Here is a 22,280-nt window from a genome sequence, read left to right on the forward strand (position 1 = left end):
CAAAACCTTCCCCACAGAATGCAGACGGTGGTCGATGCAAGCCAGGAGGGTCAAACAAATGTGGTGAGTCGGTGTGACCTTAATCACTTCCAGGTTCATCCAGGCTCCGATTTCACTTGCAGGCCTTATTTCAGGTCACTGCCTCAAAGTCAAAGTGGGGCACAATCATTATCTCAGTGGGGAGAACACAATCAACCACACAATACAATGAGGTCGGTGATCGCAATTTACCCAAGTGTTGTCCATTTCCTCAGGCTGCACCACATGTGCACTTGGAGTCTCAATGTGCTGGTAATGTATGCAGTGAATCTGCCTGGAACAAACGTCAGGCTACTCAGCCAACCTTCTGGTGTTGACTCGTGACAATAGAGAATACATTGGAGGCAAAACCTACCTGACAAAACCACTCAAAAGCACTGAATAGATGATAGACCATGATTTGAATTAACCGAAAAAGAGATGTGGGAATAAAGGAGAGATAATAAAATCACAGTTCAATCTAATTCTTCCACCGTAATTGCCACAGATTGACTGCAAATGTACTTGTCGACGAGGGAGCTGTGAAACCAAAATGCTTGCGAAAGGAGACTGCTTCTTGTCTTAAAGGTTTCAACCAGGTTGTAAAACATGGCAGAGGAGCTGGAAAATCCTATTAAGGCTGTAGTTGGAACTCTTTTGATACTGCTCTCGACTGAAAACGGTAGTTACAATTACACCCAAGGTACAGTTTAATGACAAAGAGCATATTGGGTGTGAAAGTGCAGTGGATGGGGGAGTTAAAAAACACTGATTACCTTCAAGTTCATGACTTGACATAACGGTGAATACCTACAGTTTAACTTCATAATCCCCATCTGGCTAATCAAGCAAACCACTGCTCAGCAAACCACACAAAAAAGGCATCAGTACGATCAGTTATAATCTGTATGAATTATTTCAAGAATGCAGCGCTTTTCTTTTTGAAGTCAGCTCACCCATAAATTCTTCATCATCACCAATGAATATCACACGCATTATTTAAGAACACCCATCACAATGTCCTCGACTGAGTTTCATATTTCCAGGCTCATCTTAGAAGTGGAAAAGTAAATCTAAGTTGTGAGATGAATTCATATGTTAGATTGTACACTCTAGTTTGATTCTTGGTAGGGTGCACTAGTAGCTTATGATCTCCAAGGTCAAGCTACAGCCATTAGACCAAAGGAAATGGTCATGCGACAACATTTCAAGTATTCGAATTGTGGCAGTGTGGTTTCAAACTACATGCATTGCTCCTTTGCATTTCCTTAATTACGAAGCCTGTGCCATCAATGGGTGCATTCATTAAAAAAGCATGATTCTGTATATAAACGAATCATTAATCTAGTTCAATAACATGATACGTAAAAGACTCACATTGTTGTTGTTTCCCAGTTAATTGTAATCACAGTATAATATAGCTGAATGGATTGCATATACGAAAAGGCAATGTATATTAAGTGTGAGAACATCTCAGAAACATGACTATGGAGTTTGTCTTTGAAAGGTTTCTACCGGAGTACCGTGTCGGCTTTTGTTTGGTTCAAATTGAGTTAGACAGCCATAATATCAAATTATACCATACACCTGCATACAAAGAGCAGAAAACATCAAATGATCTTAGTGAAATGACTACAGATGCAAAGCATTTCTCAGACATCCCACTCATACTGCTTTTAGCTCTAATTAGTCAATGCAGTGATCTCATTAGACAAATGCCTTTGTTGCAGGCGTCCAGTTCTGACTGTGAAGGCTGCCGGAGGCAGAAGGTTAGTGAGGTGGGTTTAGGAAACGGATATAAGGGACTTAATGGTTTATACAGTCATGCTTAGGCACTCAATGTAATAAGAATGATTGCCTTGCTAGACTCCCCAGAAAAAAAGCAATGCTTCCAGTATTTAAAGTAAGAATAATTTCAATGTCCAAGACAATCATTTTTTACATGCATTTTGCTTTGAGCAAGGCCGCATGTAACTGCAGTAACAGGGACAGAAAGTTGTTCATGATAGACTTCCAAGCTTTGCATAAAAATATATAAATAAAAGAAAACACCCAGAGGGGATTGGTCCTTTGTGAAAGACAAAAGGAGTCAAAGCACTAGTCACAGCTCTGAATGTGTTACAACAGCCCCCGGCTGATCCCGTGTCCGTAGCCCGGTCAACACTTTGAACACGAGGGAGCATTCAAAATCGCCGTACTTATGAGATATCTCTCCTGGGATGTGTTTTTCCTGCTGGATATGGGATGTCCACTCTGCCTATTAACAGAGGGTGTCTGAGACGTGGTGATTAGCACACTGCCCAGTTAATTTTAGCAGGGTTTGGAATGGGACTAATCAGGAATTAGGAGCCGGCATCCACTCTAAATCGCCTTCTTTACGCATTCGCAGGGGGATACTTTCAGGATGGAAAAAAGGCAATTGTCTGCGGTCTCCGATTATCCCGGGAAAAGCCTATAATCTGGCTGAAAGTACTTAAGGAGTCAAGCAGCAAAATAAACAACATTGATTATCATCCCACTGTTCTTTTTGTCCACAGCGGATGGCAAGGATGCAAAAGGTTGCCCCCCTCGCCACCATCTGCTGGGGCAAATGTTAAGGCCGGCTAAATACCGCTGAGTCCTCTGTCCAAACCAGATTAGCCGCTATTCTGAGGAGGGGACGGCTTCTTATCATCTCCCAATCTCTTTTACAAAAGTAAATCAAGAATTCTGTACGGGATTACCGGGATTAGACCGGCCGCAGACATGGTCCTGGACTGCGTCTTAAGTCACTGCTGCCCTTGGGTCTGACTACCTTTAGCTTACCAACATGCAAAGCCTTTAACCTCCCCCCCCCTACCGCGGCCCTTCCTGTCATGCAAGTGTCCTCAACATCTAGCTGGTTCTTTGTTTCTTTGAAAGTCACACAGCCTTTAGATGTGTGCCTCTCTGTAAAAGGCTGGTAGGGGAAGCCCTGTCTTTACATGGCTCCAATCAAAGGAAATATGTTCATTTGTGAGTCTAATCACCCCTGAATATTGTAAGGGCTTGTTCGATCCAAATCAATGGGCTGGTGGAAACCAAGTCCTTTAAGAAAATTGCTACAGTCCAGGCACACACTGGAGATAAGTCAATGGGAGATATCACGACATACACTGCTACATAGTGTAAAACAATGACCCAAAGGAAACGTGCTCAGGTTTGAAAACTTGACTCCACTGCATGATAGATTGCTGGACAGGTTTCCCACTGTATGCTTCAAAGGGAGTAAAATGAGTCAAGAATTTCAATGCAAACAACCCGTGAGCGGCAATAGCTCAGGCACAGATGTCCCGTGAATTTCTGATACTGTGCCTCTGACCAGCCTCTTGATATTTTGCCAAACAAAAACATTGTTCACGCACAAAGAAAAACAAGCTCTACTAAATTAAATCTGGTTTCCCCTTTTCCTTTTTCTGAGTGCTTCTTGAAACCGTTCCCCTGTGTAGATTATGTGTAAAGCTCTACATGGTCTCTCAACCTCATGTTGAATACATGTGGGCAGAAAAGGGGATATCTGTTCATAGAGAGAAACAGGTTTCTCTCTATGGCAACCTTCACAACATGAATTCTGAAAAAGCAATCTACTACTGACAGAATTAGACTAAACCTCTGTGAGCATCGTGAAGGTTACAGGAGGCCCTACATGGTATTCTGGGATTTAAGGTCACTAAGCCATACTCGAAAAGACTACAAGATCTTAGTAATATTTACAACACAGCTCTGCATAATGCATTTCATTCATTTCCTGTATTCCTTGTGTTTGAGATACAGTGAATACATTGTTGACAAACCCAAGATGTCTATGATCAAAGACAGCTAAAAAACCATCAGATCACCATCAGACAGTAAATATCCCACACTGACTGTGTGTGTTTGAGATAACTGTTAAACAAGGACCAAGGACTATAACAGAAATCAATGTTGCTCACATTCCTGCCCACAGTCACAGCTCCTCTAATCAACCGAATTGTTTTCAATGAAAACAATCTCTCCACTGTAGAGCCACTTGGTGTCGGAGAGAAACTACTCGCCATGCCTCCGTTACTGATTTGATTGTTGTACACACAAAGGTAGACTGCCTACCGTGGATATGGGATGATTGAATTATTCAGTTTGGCAGAGATTTGGCAGCAATTGTGTGGAGTGCTACCTTGAGTGCAAGCAACAGCAAGACAGCGCCGTCTTGTTTCCTGCACCATTGCACAGCACAAGCATTAATAGCCTCTACCCAAGCCGACAGCAAGACCACAGGGCCTCGACACATCATACCTGCCCCAGAGTTAGCCTCTGTTCCTATTCACACCTCACTGTTTAAGTAAAAAACCAGGAGGGTGTGGTTTATCGCCAAATGACCAATCGGTGTTGCCGCGCCTCTTGCCATCGATCAGCATATCCAGACAGTTATTTGGTGTCCATTAATTCCTAATAAAGGAATATGTAATGGACACGTATTTAGTAGTTCCAGTGAAACTGTATGTTTATCGTTCTAAAATTAATGCGCTGGCTAGATAATATCTGTTTCTAAAATGAGTAACCATAGCAACAGGGACACAGTCAGAGCCTCCATTAAGATAGAAAAACCTAGGCTAACAAACTAACATCTAATTATTACAACAATGAGTTAAACATTTCTTATAACATTTTTGTAGAAAATTGTGAAATGGTGACAAATGGTGAAAATGTGAAAACACATTTTCTTTAGAAAGGTCAGTTAAAAACAGACACACTGATTCACACAAACTACAACATCTATGAAAACCATAGGTTGGTATTTGGTAAGCTTACAGTACCCTTCTGTAATCAAAATGACAAATGGAAACTGAAAAGTATTCTCAACCAGGCAGAGGATGACATCATGAGTTTAGCAACCAACATGGTAATTAGCAAATCAATGCTAATGAGAATAAATACAGCTTTTCTCTATTGATGTTAGCATGTCACTAATGTAGGCCTACTCCAGATTTATGCCGGACTATGGTGTAGCGTTACAATAATAGAGGGGGTGATTGACCACAGCGACAACCTAGTGGTTACAGACATTAGCATGCTCAAGGTTGTGTGGATTAAAATCGGGTCATCTCTCTATGGGTTTCTCCACGATGATACATAGTGCACGACATGGTCAATTTATATGGCTTTCTTTAACTAGGTTGTGCTTATTTCACTTCAGTGTGAAATCCAATTTGCAGTACACTACAGAACCAGAACATAGGAGAATACAAGACTACATGTGTAACGTAAGCCTACATAGAACCTAAGGATTCAAGCCTTTAAAATGTTTGAAATAAAGAAACGGCATAACCACATGCACTTGTACTTCAACATGAAGCAGAAGAACTCGCTTAGCATTTCTGTGGGTGTGTTTGTGCGTGTTTGTGTCTGCAAACATATCATTGCATTATGTGTAATCAAACTTACAATATATGCCCAGCTTCCTGGACTGTGAGATGAAATCTTATACTACAACCTCATAAATCATGAATCAATATGTCAGGTAAGCATCCCCGAATGCTCTCCTCTCAGTGACAAACTGTAATACAACCATGGGACAACCTTTAAAAATCATTTACACATGATAAAATCACAGGAAATGCACTAAAAGGGATCTGACTGGGATCACAGGCACATGCTCAGAAACAGCCATAAATAAATCCAAACTGTCCAATTTTCTTTTTTTTTGGAGGGGGGGGGATGAAACAGGAACAAGATGTGTCAGAGGTATTATGTTACTTAAATAAATCAATGATAATGATATTCATAATGACATTTTTTTTTAACAGTATGGCATTAAAATAGTCAAGCAAGTTTACCTTCAAAATTAATTTACAACTGAAACCTACAGCACAATACCATGCTACTGAAATCATTATGTGCGCTTAAAGACTCATTAACAATGCTGCATCTGAGCGCTTGTGCCATTAGGTTCTAGCAGTTCTGAAAACATTTTATCATCTGGTGACACCGTGAACAAAAACACAGCTCTGATGTCATGCAGTCAAGCAGGCTAAGAGCCTGCAAGGAGATCTCCTCATTTCACACTAGTGCAGCTAGCAAGCGGCAAATGAAAAAGAGGCCATTTAGAGAGAGGAGTTCAGGTTTACATTAAGCTATTAATAGGAGGCTGACATTTGCGCACCCTCCTCTGCAAGGCTATGCATGCTCATGTGAATGTGTGTACCACTACTTTTAATCACCAAGGACACGATTCCCTCAAGGGAAATGATTAGCTTCTTTAGTTCTGAAATATGAGGGAACTTTGATAAGCAATTAAGCAGATTCGGTTGCCTATGTCTTTTCTTGTTTTGCCTTTCAAGTGCACGTTTGGGATCAAATACACAAATAGATAGATACTACACTTTAAACGTATCGTTGTGAGTGTGAACCTTTTGTTAGGTGTGAAAAACCCTTATTATGTGTTAGCTGATTGTATCACCGGTGTGCGTGATGTCTCCTTAGAAGATACTGTAAGAATATAAAAGCTTTCTCTAAAGAAAGCCCAACATTATAGTGCTATGGCTCTTCAATTAACAGAAATGTGTCTTCAACTGTTATTACTGTAATCTAGTCCATGACATATACTAATGTATTTCATAAATATTTCCTCAAAAGTTCTATCGTTTCAAACATAAAAAGGGAAAATAACGAAAATAAAGGTGCCTTCTTTTTTTCTTTCCTTGGGCTGAAATAAGGATCCAATTAGGTGAGTCCAAACAACCAATGAGACTGCCACAAAAGTTAAAAGGCCTTAGTTGTGGTTGACCTATTCTGTCCAATAACAAATAACAATACATACAATAAAAGTAAAAACATGCACACTTTATATCAAAATGAGTGCTAGTGTTGGGATATTCCATAACTATGGAATCAAAAAATAATTGCACAGAGATGTGCAGTGCATATTCCTGATTAAGAAAAAGACTCGTGGAAATGTGCATTACAATGCAAAAGACTTTAATAAATTCCAGAAGCGCACACATACGTACATAAACAAAACATTTATATACAGTTTTCTCCACACATTGGCAAATCAAAGTCAGTTACAAAGATTATGTAAGGTGCATATTGTACTTCACATTTAATAAAAGTGAGGTTCTTCATCTCCCTAACAAGGATAAAAACTCTCCTCATGTATGGGTTTCTCTTCTCCCAGAAGATCAGGCAACTCTAATTCATTACACAGTGCTATAATGCTATGTATAGTTATACTGTGGTTCCTACTCAGTTGTAGTGATGCATTTGATACCATAATTACATCTGATACTCCCACCTATAGCAATGATTGATTGTTACTTATGTTGTGCCATACAGCCTCTTCTATCAAAGCAATCTTTAGGTTAACCATTAACATTGGACAACAGTGCTGCTAAGCCCACCAAGCCATTGACTAGTTTAGTATTAAAAAGGTAAATCAAGTATCGACTTAATCATAATGAGTGTTACAATACAGAAGAGGCATACGTGTGTGTGATACCATGAACCAAGGCTTTAAGATCAGAAAGTGCACCATTTAGTGGACTCTTCGCCTAAATATTGACCTTATTGCTGTTTAAAATGTAGCCTTCATTCTATGTCTGTTTTGGTGATGCACTTTCTCTTAAAACACTTCTCTTCAATTTTGCTTGGATAAATAACGCAGCAATACAAATTACCTGCACAGACCTTTGTCCCTTTTTAGCTTGCTCAAGCCAACCTAGAAGTCTGCCTGAGGTATTACCATTTGGAATAATTTAAATGATATCTCACAGGGTATATCGGCTCTGACTTTGAGCTGACAGCAACACACAGGTTAAGCATGATGCCTCTCTATTCTGTCATACATAAACAGCTTTTGATTATAACCATAAGCATTCAGTCCCTTATGATTGTGGCTTAGCTTAAAAGTATTAAACGTTTTCTACTTTCACCCGAATCATTCCACAGTAATATTGTGGAGTTATATTGGTAAGTACTCAAATTTATCGGTTCTGTACTGTGAGTCCATGCACTGTAACGCTAGCCACACTCTTCACAAACACAGTGTGGCACTGCAAGTGGAAAAGATAGAGGCAATAGTTGACAAAAAGTACACTATGACATGGGCAGAACAGTCAAAGAGGCCCACTGGCAGTAGACCTTGCAGCATCAAAACATTGTCAGTCACCATCTCCACGAGCTAGCCCAAATTCAATGGACAAAAAAGCAAGTCAGAAAAAAAAGAAAACAAAAAATAGCCACCAGGCAGATTTTAAAAAACAAGGCCAAAAAAGAATTAATAAATATAAACACGGTCAACTCTGTGATAGATTACATACATACATATAAACATACTTTACAGATCTATCCACTGTATTTCTATGCTGCTTTTTACAAGTTGGGATGGGAGGATTAGAGTGGGAAACGGTTCAGAATGCCTCGTCTTTTATGACAAAGGTAAAGTGATGGCATAGGATTAAGGAAAGCATTTCAAACCTTCAAAAATCTGACAGATTTACAAGTCGAGGTTTGTCAAATTTCAGACAGGCAACACTATGTGTCTCATCTCGGGGTGATTGTTTCAAGTTCATCTTTTTCCTCCCGTCAGAAAAAAATTATAAATAAAAATGAAAGAAAGAGCGAGACATATTCTTCTCTAGGCCGTGTTTTGAGGCTGTGGAGACAGTAAAGTACTTGTTTCACTTCTTCAGTCCTCCCTCTCCTCCCTCTCTCTCCCTCTCATTTTCTCTTTTTCTCTCAAGGTACTGGGAGCTAGAGATTGATTTTTATCCTGTGGGAGCGAGTTGTACCTGTGCCACAGAGTGTGCCATAGAGTGGTGGTTTCAGTGCCGTCTCCTGAAATATAGAGAGACAGACAGATATAGGGAGATTGTAATTACAATATCAATAAGCTCTGAGTACCTAAACTGTTGTATTCCACTGTGAGGCTAACTTAACAGTGAATACAATCATTGATTTCAAAGAGATAAAAAAAAAAAAAAACATTCTTCAAGGCACAGCTGACAGTGGCCATTATCTGGTCAGATTTCCTTGAAGAATGCTATGTGTGTTACAAGCGTGAGCATTGGAGTACTTATCAGAGCATGCGATTTTTAAAAATGTATTTGACTCCACCACCCTAGTGCAAAACTCGCAGTTTACCCTGGAAACATAGTTTGTCTCAATTTGGTCCCTGGGACCCCTGTGATGGGTCTCCTGATTTGTCCAGATTTGACATTCACTAACCTTAAACAAATGAAACGACAGCCCTGCCAACATCTGAATCATGTAAAAAAATCGACCTACCCCTTGCTTACTTGAGTCAAGATTACAGTAGTGATCTTTCGGCAAAAAGTGCTCCAATCAGCTCTAACGCAAGAAACTGGCGTCCAATTTGATTACCTAGCCGTAGTTAAGAGAAGACACTTTTATGACTACTTGCAGCAGAGTAAGTCGTGAACAGCATGGACAACAGAAGTTGTGAACATCTGAACATGGATGGCTAATGAGTCCATGCTCCTCACCAACATGTGGATAGAGGACCGGTCTCTATGGGATTCTTGTAGCTTCTATTTAGCAAGAGCAATTGTCTTACTGTTTGATGTGAATAAATAATGAATTACACAAAGAATTGTCAACACATCCTACTCTGGGATCAAAAAGCCAGATGATAATGCATGTGTACAGTATGCCATGAATATGTAGATGGAATTTTGAGGAATGCGGTGGTGAGAGGTTAGTCGGCACTGACACTGACCCTTCGTACACCACGGCCCTGGAAATACAGGACAAACAAAGAGGTGCACTGGCCTTTCTACTCCTACATATTCATGTCTGTGTCTAAGATCACTCAAGCAGGGTGGTGCTCATTTGATCTGCCTCGTCTAAAGCACATATTCAGACAGAGGCTCCCTAGCACCATGGGGGATTGACCTCGAATATTACCGGCTGAGAACCGAGGGGGGGGGGGGGTGATAAAAGAAAGGGAAGAGATGAGTGGAAAAATAAGAGAAAAGAGGAAGGGGGTATAGGGAAAGAGGATCTTGTGAAGCATTGGAATCTGCAAATGGAGCTCTTACTGTATTACGTACCATATGCTGCCGTAAATATGTAGTCTCTGAAGTATTTTGACAAGCTTTTCTCTTTAGAGAGAACGTCCGTAAATCCTGTCAAACATCCAGTTGACCTTCATCTGCAAGTGTCTCCTGTGACACAGACTATTATGATTCAATGGATGGGGGGTTACTGTCTGCTTTATCCTGCACTGCTTAGGTAGGGGGTGAATGAGGAATCATGCCAAAGTCACTAAATCACCGTCTGTCACTTCCATGCAGAAAACATTTGTCAATCTGCTTTTTACCTCCTGTATTTTGGAGTTTTGGATGACATTTTTATCGTATAAGAGAATGAACAGTGCCAATGTTGATTGTGAAGCTTTTGTTAAGCGCTGACTGGACAAAGGCTGAAACAACACAAAACACTTTCATTTTACTAGATTAAGACAATGAAATCCATATTTTTCAAGTGGGGCTTTAAGTGATCTTTTTAAGATTAGGCTTAAACTAGATTTTGTTCAAAGCATTGATAAAGTGGGTCAAAAAAGACGTTCTTGTCAATCATCATGTCACTTCCAAAGAAATTCTGAGGACTAGCGTCACCTATATGTAGTACGCCTGCTATTATTAAAGACTGATTTTTAACAACTTTTTATCTGCCTCATCCAAAACCTAATTACAGTGATTTTAATCATATTGTATTACGAGTGATTAACCCTTTGATGCATTTAATTAACCTCTGGAGCAGCAGATTCTCATCAGGCCTGACTTTATGGTAGGGCTTTTCCTGGCACATGCTTTAAATAAGCACACTTAAAACTGGTGGGAAATCTAACAGCAAGGGGAGGTATCACTTTACGATAGCTTAAGGCGACAGGGAGTAAAAAATTTAGATTACTGAGTACCATTGTCTTACCATCATTAAGGGTATTGGTCAGAGAGTCCAATAATGTCCCATTTTAGGCCACTGACGTAGGCTACTTTTCAGCCTTTCGAGTAATGCGAGTAATGGAAGATGTTGCCCTAGGAGCGGCTGATACAGCATTATCTAGAAGATTGTGAAGAATGTTTACTTAGTCATGAATTCATTCATATTTAAATGAGGTTTGCAGATGGTATTTTCCCTTTGATGAGTAACATCAGTGCAATTCTATGAATATATTCAAACAAGGAAGAAAAAAACAAACAGAATTTGGGACTGCGAAACAGATTGAAAATTCCAGCATACTATGCTTTAACCATAACTGATTTTAGTGGAAAGGCATTCGACAACTTGTAAGTGGGATTATAGGCATGCTGTAGGTAGAATGGCTAAGATGCTTTTGACAGGGCTTAACTGAATTTTTCTGACATTAACAAGAACAATATATCAAGGGATATACAGTCACTTGCAAAAAACGGTGCCATGGGAAAATTAAAGAACAAAGGACATGGTAGTTTAGAGTAGGGTTACAATGAGGTCAAAATTGAAATAGAAAAAAACGAAAATGAAAAAAAAAATGAAAAAAAATGAAAAAATGAAAAAGTCTGTGGAACGCAGTACACAGGTACAACATGTTACATCATGTCAGGCAATCAATTTTTTATAGTAAATGATGAACCTAAATAAGTGAATAACCCATAAACAAAATAACAGCAAGCAACAATAAAATAAAAAAATATGTGAAAATGTAGATAGATTATGGGCTGCCTCAGCCTCAAGATCCAGGTAAGTCTGCTGGATATTTGATATCAAATGAATAACACGGCTCAACATGGTGTTCACGTATGAAAAGAGACAACATCAGAGGGGTTTCAAACAACCCTTGGCTTTCTTTAAGACAAATGATAAACCTACACAGACATCCAGGTCCAAGCAAAAAACCTATGACTAAAATCTAGGTGTCACTTTAAAACCGTGAAAGTGGGTCATTAGGGAGCAAAGTGAACGGGTTAAGTGGACATCGGCATGGGAGGCGTTTTATCGAACCTACTTCCTGCTCTGTGTTTAAGTATATGGGTCCCTCAGCTCCTCCATCACCTTGATCCCTGTGACCCTCGGTATAGCAGTACTCAGTCTCTGTCCTGTGGTGTTCTACTCTGCTCTGCTCCGCATGTCAGTGCAGAGCAAGGCCACCTCTCTTCACCTCTGATTTACATTTATTTCCCTTGCCGGCTCTTATTTATTAGGGCACTTCGCATTTGGCACATCTCTTAGGGAATCATAATCCCTGCCGTACCCTAGCATTCAAATGAGGCTCTCTGCCCACCCAGCTTTGTGAGTGCAGTAAAGACACAGCTTAATATTGCAAGCACGGAAATGGAAAATATATGGGCTTATTAATTGAGACCTGTGCTGTGTTGCCACTCTTTTGGGATGTTTCTGTGACTGTCCGGGCGCACTCAATCAGCTGATGAGGCGAAGTTCCATCTGTGGAGCTACGCCTGTCAGTCAAGGCCCTCTTGTTAGGCTCGCTTTCAGCCTTTGCTTGTTTTATGAAGTGTCAATCAAACAGCTAAGCATTTCTTTAATCCTCTCTGACCTCAAATACAGCTAAGCAGAGTTCAATTAGCATCACAACTGCCACCACCCGTCTGCCTCTCTGGCATGTTGTTAGTCTACTGCCAGACACACCAAAAACAAAATAGTTACCACCATTTTTCTACAGCCAGTGGCCTGAATTTCCAAGTAGAACATTTACTAGAAAGCTAAAGTATGTATTTTTTGTTGTTGTTGCAGGAGGAGGTAGAATCTTTGCCTACATTCTTTCACATTCTGAGGAGTTAAGTTGATTTTAAAGATTTGAATTTTGCATAAACCACTTGAAATGAAATGAAAATCATGACCAATTAGGACTCATTTTCAGCATTCTCTGATGCACAGTACTGATGGCCATATTTTCAGTATTCAATGCTGAAGACGTTCATGTAGACGTGATTGTCTGTGTGGGTGAATTCCCTGGCTCCATGCTGCCATCCTCCCCCCTCGATATCACCAGCCATGGGACAGTAAGTGGGGTGTGAGTGGGGGGGATTGTGGTGGGTGGTGGGTTTAAAAAGGAAGTCGTGAATTACCTGTCGGGTGCTGATTTGGCCCACGGTCTTGAATCCCCCTTGACAGCTGCACTCTGAAACACTGTAAGGGTCGGAGCTGGTTGAAGAACACTTGGACAGTGAGTCGCAGCCCACCACAAACGTATTGTCCAGGGGGAGCTCCTGGATGACATGGTGCTTCTTGGGAGCTACAGGGGTTTCTGGTTTGATTTGAAAGGTGGGTTGGGGAGAGGCAGACTTGTAATGCTTGGCCAAGTCCGGACTGTCAGGTTTGAAGGTGGTCGGCGTGGTGGCCCAGTTGTACTTTCCCATCGTCTGCTCCTCCAGTTCCACCGGGAGGTCTAAGGTACCGTTAATGTGCTCGTGGGTTGGGTCGTCAGGCTTGGATTCTTCGATGGTTACAAAGTTCAACAGGAGGCTCTTGGGGGACCTCTTCTTTTTCTTCTTCTTCTTCTTGATCTGCCGGTTCTCCTGGTTGGGCGACACCCATTCACCGCTCTGCTTGCCCTTCTGGACCACCTTGTGGCGGGGTGTCTGGCGACAGCGCACCAAGGCCGTCACAAAAATGACCAGCACCACAGTCATTGTCCCTGCTATGATAGCTATAACAACAATGACATATCCGTTGGTTTGGGGTGTCACCTCATTGTCGCCCACATTGCGGTCCAAGGGCGTCTCCATGCTCTTCCGTAGTTGTTCCTGGATGAATGTAGCGTTAGACACAGTCTCATTTACAAACAGGTGAATGAGTGCAATGGCGTGTAATGACTCTGGCTGGCCTAGATCTTTGACCTTGACTACCAGCCTGTGCAGACCTTGATCTGCTGCAATTATCTTCTCCTGCAGTGTTATGTTACCAGAGGTTTTGTCTACGGCAAAAAGCCCTCTCGGGGAGCCCCCGATGATGCTGTATTGCAGCTCAGCATTCATCCCTGTATCATTATCAATGGCAAAAACCCTTGTGACCACAGACCCAGGACTGGTGGTAGACTGAACCAAATCATAGGAATAGTTGGAGGAGGGTATGACAAACACAGGCCGATTGTCGTTGACATCGACGACGTTAATGGTGACCTTTGCATATGAGGTGCTAGGTGGCTGACCCCCATCTACTGCCTTCACCGTGAACGTGTACGAGCTCTGCTGCTCCCTATCGAACGTGATGTTGGGTTTGATCACGCCAGTCTGGGGGTCGATAATGAAATGATCTTTGCCATTCAAAATCGAGAGGGTGATGACCGCGTTGTCACCGGCGTCCGAGTCTGTCACCGTGATCAGGCCCACGGTCCCATAGAGAGGCAGGTTCTCAGGCACGTAGAAGTTGTACTCGGGGTGCGTGAACGCAGGGCTGTTGTCGTTAAGGTCCTGGACGATTAACCTTACTGTGACATTGTTCTGCAGCGACGTGGAGCCGTTGTCCCTGGCAATGACAGTGAATGAATACTTCTCCTGCTTCTCCCTGTCCAGACGCTTTCCAACAGAGAGGACTCCCGATCGTCTGTCCACGTTAAACCCGTCAGGCGAGTCAGGGCCGAGAGTATAAATAATCTCGGCATTATGTCCGCTGTCGGCGTCCGTAGCGCTGATTTTGATCAACTGCGTGGAGGGGTCGTTGTTCTCTGGTATGGAGAGCTGTATCTCAGGTTGGGGGAAGATGGGTGCGTTGTCATTTTCATCCTTGATTTTAATTAAAACCATCGCTGATGTGTTCAAGGGAGGCTTCCCTGAATCGGAGGCCACTATCTTAATTGCATATTCCCTGGTTGTTTCATAGTCAAGTGTGGCAGCAGTTTCCAGTAAGAATTGGTCATTAAAGACGGGCCTCAACCGAAAGGGAACGTCATGGTCAGTGTAACAAGTCACTTTACCATTCAGATCAGCGTCTTTGTCTGTGACTCTAATTAGGGCTATTTTTGTGTTAAGAGGAGCATTCTCGGACAGCAGAACAGTCCCATTAACTAGGTTCATTATGTAGCGGGTGTCTATGGAGGGAACATTGTCGTTAACGTCCGTCACGTTAACGATCACTGTGGCTCTGGAGGGGGTGGAGCTCCCGTCACTGGCCAGCACAATCAGCTTGTGGACTGGGGTCATCTCTCGGTCCAACGGCTGTTTGACGGTGATGAGTCCCGTGGAGCTGTCGATGGCAAAGTGACGTTTGGTGGAGGCGGCGATCTGGTTGCTAAAGGCGAAGTGGATCTGTGCATTGGAGCCCAGGTCGGCATCTGTGGCATGGAGTTGGGTCACCGACGTCCCCATTGGTGCATTCTCCGGGACGGTCACCTCCACCTCGCTGTCCTTGAAGACCGGGCGATTATCGTTAACATCGGAGATGGTCACCTGGAGGATTGCAGTGCTGGATTTGGGTGGAGTGCCTCCGTCCTCCACCTTGATCTTCATGACAAAGGTGTCCTTCTGCTCCCGGTCCAGGCTTTGCTGGACAATGAGCTGGGGCCACTTGTCGCCCTCCGGGGTCTCAATGATGTCAAGGCCAAACTCACTGACACTCTGTAACAACAGATAATGAGGGGAAATAATTAGTGGGTTTCATTCCATGTTAGAGAACTACATGCTCATTACAACCTCCAACATGTTAATGCTATAATTGGCTATTTATCTGCATGGGACCACATTCAAAGGACCTGAATCATATGCTTCACCGGCTACATAACTAGTACACTGCAACCATGCTAACACAGCGTTTTTGAATGTTTTGAGTGAAAAAATACACTCTGGTTTGTTTTAGCTTAAACAGATGTTTGCTCAATGTGCAGAAAAAAGCTTGGGGTGAAAGTTCTTTAAAATCTCATTAGAACGCCAAAAAGGTCCCTAATATATTTACTTTGAGACAAAAACTGAGGGGATCATCCACTTATTAGAAAATACTTGAGCAAACTTTAGATGCTGAGAGCAAAGTAAACAAATTTAGGCCTCGCCATAGAGCTGATTGGAGCTTACATACAACCCGGCACTTGCTTGTTGCATATTCACAAATCATTTCCTGTCATTTCCAGTAATCCGGACCACTTAAGTACATAATCGTATCCTAAACAAATTTCTTTTAAACAAGGAAACATATTCATAAAAACAGTGTACTTTGCTTACTAATATTGCTTGACATCTTGTTGGGAGGCATGCATACCTAGCCCTGCCACCCAGCTGTTCTTTTCCAGAGCTGGAATGAAAGAGTGTTTTAGCCTGCTAGCCTCCTCAGTTCCTTTTCCTGACTTAAGTCAAATGAGATTCTATTCTACCTTCCTATCTTGTGTCGACTTTGGAATAGAGGGGACTGCTTACACGATTTCAAGTTCATATGTGAAAGAGACAGTTGAAAAGAGAGCCGTAAAGATAAGCTCCAATTTTAAATGCACTGTGAGACCACCATAGATTAAAGAGAGAGCGAGACTGCACATTTAAAAAGCCTTTCACCCAAGGAGGGCTAAATCTAGGGAAGTGTAAAGCCTGAGGAAAATGAAAACAAATGCACATGTAATCCCCATGAGAAACTGGCACTGACTGTTCAAAGTAATTGCCCCCCTCAAACACACACCAAATTTTAATATTGCAAATAAAATATTGCTTCATATTTATAATTTCAAATTGACTATGGGGTATAGATGGGACTTTACATATTTTTCAGCATTCTTTGATTTAGAAGGAAGATAACAAGAGGGAAAAAATGAGAGTGAAGGAGATATATAGAGAGGTGAGAAGTGGAAATGAGAGAAAGCGAGAGACAGAGAGAAAGAGACAGAGCAAGACACAGAGAAAAAAAGAGAGGGAGAGAGAGAGAGAGACAGAGAGAGAGAGAGAGAGAGAGAGAGAGAGAGAGAGAGAGAGAGAGAGAGAGAGAGAGAGAGAGAGAGAGGGGACTACGAAAAGAGATCAGACCCATGAATGAGACACATGCACATTACAAAACAAAGAAGCTCTTTGAAGCTCTTTGAGTCAGAAGCAGTTTCATGCCGAAACAAGAAAATGCATCCTCCTTAAAGAGATAAGCTTCATGCTGCACATAATGTTGTAAGATATTATTCTGTCTAGGCACAGCTATCAAATGAGATTACGATACATACATTTTCACTGTGAAAGGAATATTTGGACGAAATGTGTACCCTCGACTACCCAGTATGTTTTCAAATCAGTATCACTCTTGTATGCATATGGAAACCAATATGGCAGATGGAAGCATGTATATGAACAGCATGTAAATTATTTTGCACTGTCGGAAATTGCTTGCTATGTATGTTGTCACCAGACTGATGCATTACAGTGAGTGACAGGACTACTTTATAGAACTGGCACTGCCTGAGTGATCATGTGATGGTTAGTTTATGATCAGTCTTGCAAAAAATAAGATGATACGGTGAGTGTTTGGAGGAAGTAGTCTACATTACTGGTGAATGGACATACCATATCTGAAGTGCTGACTTATACGAGTTGGTGGTATTATATCACTCAAATTGACTCAATCATAATTGCTATAGTATAGTTTCAAAATGTGATTGTGTGAAACAAACCAGAGCAGTTTAAAATAAAAACCACAGGAAGCAAAAAAGAGGAAACTCAAAAAATGTATCTTGCTTCATTATAGTGTGTGAGATGGTGTATGTTGTAATTTCTTGATAGTCTGACTGCACACAACCTGAATCACGTTCAACCTGAATTCTGTATTAACAGTCATTCCATCGCTCAAGGTTTTTAACCGAGCAACACTTGCAGCACTAAGCATTATGACTTTGTCAATAACACATTTCATTACCAGAGAGGTGTATCTCGGGCTTCTACATTTGAACGAAAGCAAATAAATACCTACTCATATATTGTAGGCATTTATGTTGTGGTGTTAAGTCCAGTCTAAGAAATGGCGAAATAAGAATATGAATCACTAGCCCTGAGGTCAGGTGATGATGATTCACTCTAAATGGATAACGAGAGCAGATTAAAACAGAGCTGAATCTTTGACCTCTGTTTTAGCAGCCTTTCTGAACCCTAAATATAAACTTCATAATTTAACATTCAAGGAGTTGTGTGCTAATACCTATCAGTATGGATGAGACGTCTGTGTATAAGAAATATCTCATCAAAGAAGTGAAATCTCTGGAAAATCTCAGGAGGAGGAATTGTTAAAGGCCAGAGTTGAGAGACAGCAAGGAGGATGACTCAAAAACCTTTCAGCAGACACTTTCAATGCTAAATTATCAGCGGATGCATCTTAGAATGAAGTTGATGACCTTATTTAAAACTCAGAGGAGATTGTGATTCAGCGGTGAATATGACTGGTCATAGTCATGCTGATGATGGTGGATGTCCCCTTCAAACTGGTGTGGCTATTTATCATTGGCTATTACATCATTTTGCAACATAGATGGAACTCTGCTCATTCTCTCTCCCTCTCTCCCTCTCTCTCACTACTGGACATGATCGGATGCATATCGTTCTCTCTCCCTCTCTCCCTCTCTCTTACTACTGGACATGATCGGATGCATCGTTGAAACAAAAGGAGCACAGGATTGTTTGTCTCCGCTTGATAAACCTTGGAGCAAGATAATGTGTCAGAATCAGACACACAAATGAAAACTTGAAATGGTTGACAGGGAAGCTTGGTGTCTAAAAGTCCCTTTGTCTCTGCACAAGCAGCCCACAATCCAGAACATGAATCAAATCAACATACCAGTTTCAGTCAGTTGAAGGGTGAGTGCATTCAATCATTGTGGGCAGTTAAATATGAACAAGATACTGCAACTCTGGCTTCAAAACTATTAACAAGGACCATCATAATACATCCATTCTGAAGTCCTTTGTACACGTTTGCAACTGACAACTAGCTTTAAATAACCTGGCCCTCAGATAAACAACAGAGGTATAGAACAGAATAAACTCTTCCTAAATGGAGTTGTCGTTTAAATTCGCCCCAGAGAAAATAAAAATGTCCTGCTTTATCTGAGAGTCATAAGCTGCACCCAACAGCCGGGTATCGATCTACACAAGGTGATTCTGAAAAACACCCACCCAGACCCCTTTTCTAGATACTAAAATAGCTTAAAATGGGAAGGGATTTAGTTTCATCATGCCGTGTAACGAAAACTCATAAAAGGTTGAAGCAGAGGAAATAAAACAATTGGGAAGGCAGCTAGAACCTCCAAACAACAAAATGTCAATAGCCCCATCCCTAAAGTGTGGCCAGATCTTCATGTAGTGTATACGAGTGAACCTGTAAAGGGGTTCTCTTTAAGTGACAAAATATCTCCTAATGGAGGGCCCATCTTCAGCCATGCATGGTATTACTTTCCTCGACCTTGACCATTTCTTAGAATGCCCCTGCTGCAGTTCAGATGACGTAACAGTGTTCATGCTAATGGAAAAAACTCCCTCGATCTGCAATTAGAAACCATTATGTGTCCTACAGACACATAATGTCTGTTGGAGGTATTATGTATGTTCCCTCCTGATGAAAATAAAAAAATAAAAGTAAAGATTATAAAAAGGTAGGACTGTCATCTGCTCTCCATGATGACAGCTAGCCAAATGCCGAGTCGGCTTCGGTTGCAGGGAGCTGACCCACTGTGACACACAATGGTAGAAATGTCAGCATCATGTCCGGCAAAAAACAGGAACACTAGGCAAGGTATTATTCTGTTGAAGCGTCAGACAAATCTCAGAGGACCATACAAACATAGTCCAAGGGGTGGATTAACGGCCAGTAGCTATTCTAGGAATGCTTGCACAAGCTTTTCACTAAACTGGTTGCCTTTATTCTTCACTTCTGAAAACAGTAGGAACCAGAGGTTCAACATATCCATCCATGTGTACTCTACCACCCCAAGCACTATTCATTTTGGAACCTCCATAAATAGGGAAGACTAGAGATATTGAATATTCTAATCTTCAAAAATATACTCCTGCGATGCCTTTCAATGGTTGTGAAGACCCTGTACAGGTCTGTATGAGGTTTAAATAAAGCAAAGATGAGAGAGAAAACTAGCATGAGACAATATTGCACTGTGAAAAGGGCAATGACAATGAGTGCAGACCATCACCGTAATGTGCAGAACATTTGGTTGGTCATTTTCCAGGCATGAACAATTCATAGTGTTACATTGGGGAGGTCTTGGCAGAGAGAAAGGCTCTTTAAAAATTCAAAATGATAATCAAGGCAGACATGGGCAGCAAGGACTCTGGTAATTTGCATGCCGTGCAATCGTAATCTGATAGACTGTGATAGACTTGTCATTCTCATCTCACACTGGGAACAAAAAAACAATCAAGCCAGAGATGCAATCTTTTGAGAAACTTGCAAAATAAATGTATACTTACAGTTACTCTACTGTGGCCCCCTCACCCTACTTTGTGTTTTAAAAAGTACCTCTCGTGCGTCTTGTTTAACCGCACCTCAGTAAAATTACAATTCATCTGCAATTGTTTATCTACCGTTAAAGTGTTATCTAGACTATAAATAGAGAATGCATGACATCATCCTACGTTCTGGGGTTTACTCTAACTTCATTAGACAACTGAGAATATTGCACTGTGCTTTAATAGAGCATCAATTAGATGAGGAAGTAAAGTGCATTCCTTTCCATTGCCTCTAATCAACATTGTGCACAACATTCAATCTGTTTCTGGAAATTGGACATAAATATGTACTGTGAAGGCAATTTATTTCATAATCTAAATTACAACTATCTATTGCCTGTAAAATAGTCAATGTTGCTGTGTCCAACTACAAAGTAGCTGCCATGGTTCATAGCTCACACTGTAGGTCAAGTGAAGTATCCATGATCAAAATCAGCTCCACATGAGAAAGGTTATTGCTTTCATGGGTCATAAAATAATCCATGTTTAAACATTATCCTCATCTTCAAGTGTTTAGCAGCAAGCAAACGGAGGCAAAAAGATTAATCTTTACTGAAATTATCTGGTCAACTGATGTGCTGTTTTCTGTTGTGATGGTGGCAAGGTTATAATTAGTTGATCACCACTTGCAGTAGGATAAACAATATATTTTCTAATTGGATACAACGCTTGTTGCTCTTTAAAATGAATGTCTGAACTTAAGCATAACCCCTCCAACAGGCCATGAGCAGTTAGTTCTGTGGGGTTAATAAAAATGGAACCTCACCTTGACCAGTTCGTAGTGCTGAATCCCATTAATGCCCACATCGGGATCAAAGGCTGATGGCACTGGGTAGCGGGTGTTTATGGCTGTGTTCTCTGGGATGGATATATTTATGACCGTGGATTGGAATAGCGGTGCGTTGTCATTGATGTCCTCAATGAGGAACCGGATTTTGACCAGTTGGAAGATCTCATCAGGCAGGATGGCCACCTCAATCTCATAGTAGCAGCGTTTTTCGTTGAATACTCCAGAGCAGAGCTTTTCACGGTCGATGCGATGGGAGGTGGTGAAGATCTCGCCGGTGTTGGCCTCCACCCTCACCAAAGGCACATCACCCGTCTTGTAGACTGGCTTGAACTGCAGTGGTGAGGATAGCTTGATGTCTGGGTCGAGGGCCAGGTCCAGGTCCCGGCGGAGGTTACCAATGCGGACATTCTCTGGTTGCTCTTCTCTCACTGTGTAGTCCTTCTCCTGGGCCCAGGACGGCAAGACCAGGCAGGTGAGCAAGACCACCAACACATGTGCCCAACTTGCCAAGTCCATAATCAAAGTGGGTGGGAAGCTTATCTTCTAAACTGCAATTCTGTCATAAGACCACATTGGAAGAAAAGGGAGGACATTTTTAGAGAGAGTAAGAAGGAGCCAGAGAGAGACATGTCACCTCAGAAAATACATGACATTCCTAGGTTCTTCTGTAATTAGTATTATTTTCCCTAATGGAGTGTTTTGAACTTGACCTTTTCATCCTAACTAGCTCTAAGCTTGCATCCTTCCAATGTCTTTGAGAGCAAATTAACAGCAGTTTTACACAATTAACCTTTGATGACATCCCATCGAACATGCAGATGTGAAAAGGTTAATAGTTCACGTATTCCATCAATCGTTCTGCTGCAGTAATCAACCATTTCATATTTTCATTGCCTACTAGAGGGACAGAGGGGTTCACATCTGCAGTTGTCAGGGGACGACGACACTACAACATTTAATGAATATTTGAAAAACATGGTATGCTGTATTGTACTGTTGAAAAAGTCATACACATTTAGTATTTTTCCCTCATCTTTTAAAACACTCAAGTACTG

General features: G+C 41.4%; 1 protein-coding gene across 2 annotated transcripts in view; it reads right to left on the minus strand.

Moving 5' to 3' along the window:
* The window catches only part of pcdh11 (protocadherin 11), a 113,400-nt gene that overhangs the window by 84,627 nt on the left and 6,493 nt on the right, over positions 1-22,280 (minus strand). Inside the window, exons 2-4 of one of the 2 annotated variants that reach the window (XM_047023852.1) lie at positions 21,202-21,781; positions 13,101-15,587; positions 6,970-8,847 (exon numbers count right to left, since the gene is read on the minus strand). In XM_047023852.1, coding sequence (XP_046879808.1) covers positions 8,764-8,847; positions 13,101-15,587; positions 21,202-21,741 — 3,111 coding nt within the window. In that variant the 5' untranslated portion in view covers positions 21,742-21,781 and the 3' untranslated portion in view covers positions 6,970-8,763. Of the gene's footprint in view, positions 1-6,969; positions 8,848-13,100; positions 15,588-21,201; positions 21,782-22,280 lie in introns of those variants that run through there. The other variant, XM_047023844.1, reaches the window with a different exon arrangement.

Source organism: Hypomesus transpacificus, chromosome 1, assembly GCF_021917145.1.
Source record: "Hypomesus transpacificus isolate Combined female chromosome 1, fHypTra1, whole genome shotgun sequence".
Lineage (NCBI taxonomy): Eukaryota > Metazoa > Chordata > Actinopteri > Osmeriformes > Osmeridae > Hypomesus > Hypomesus transpacificus.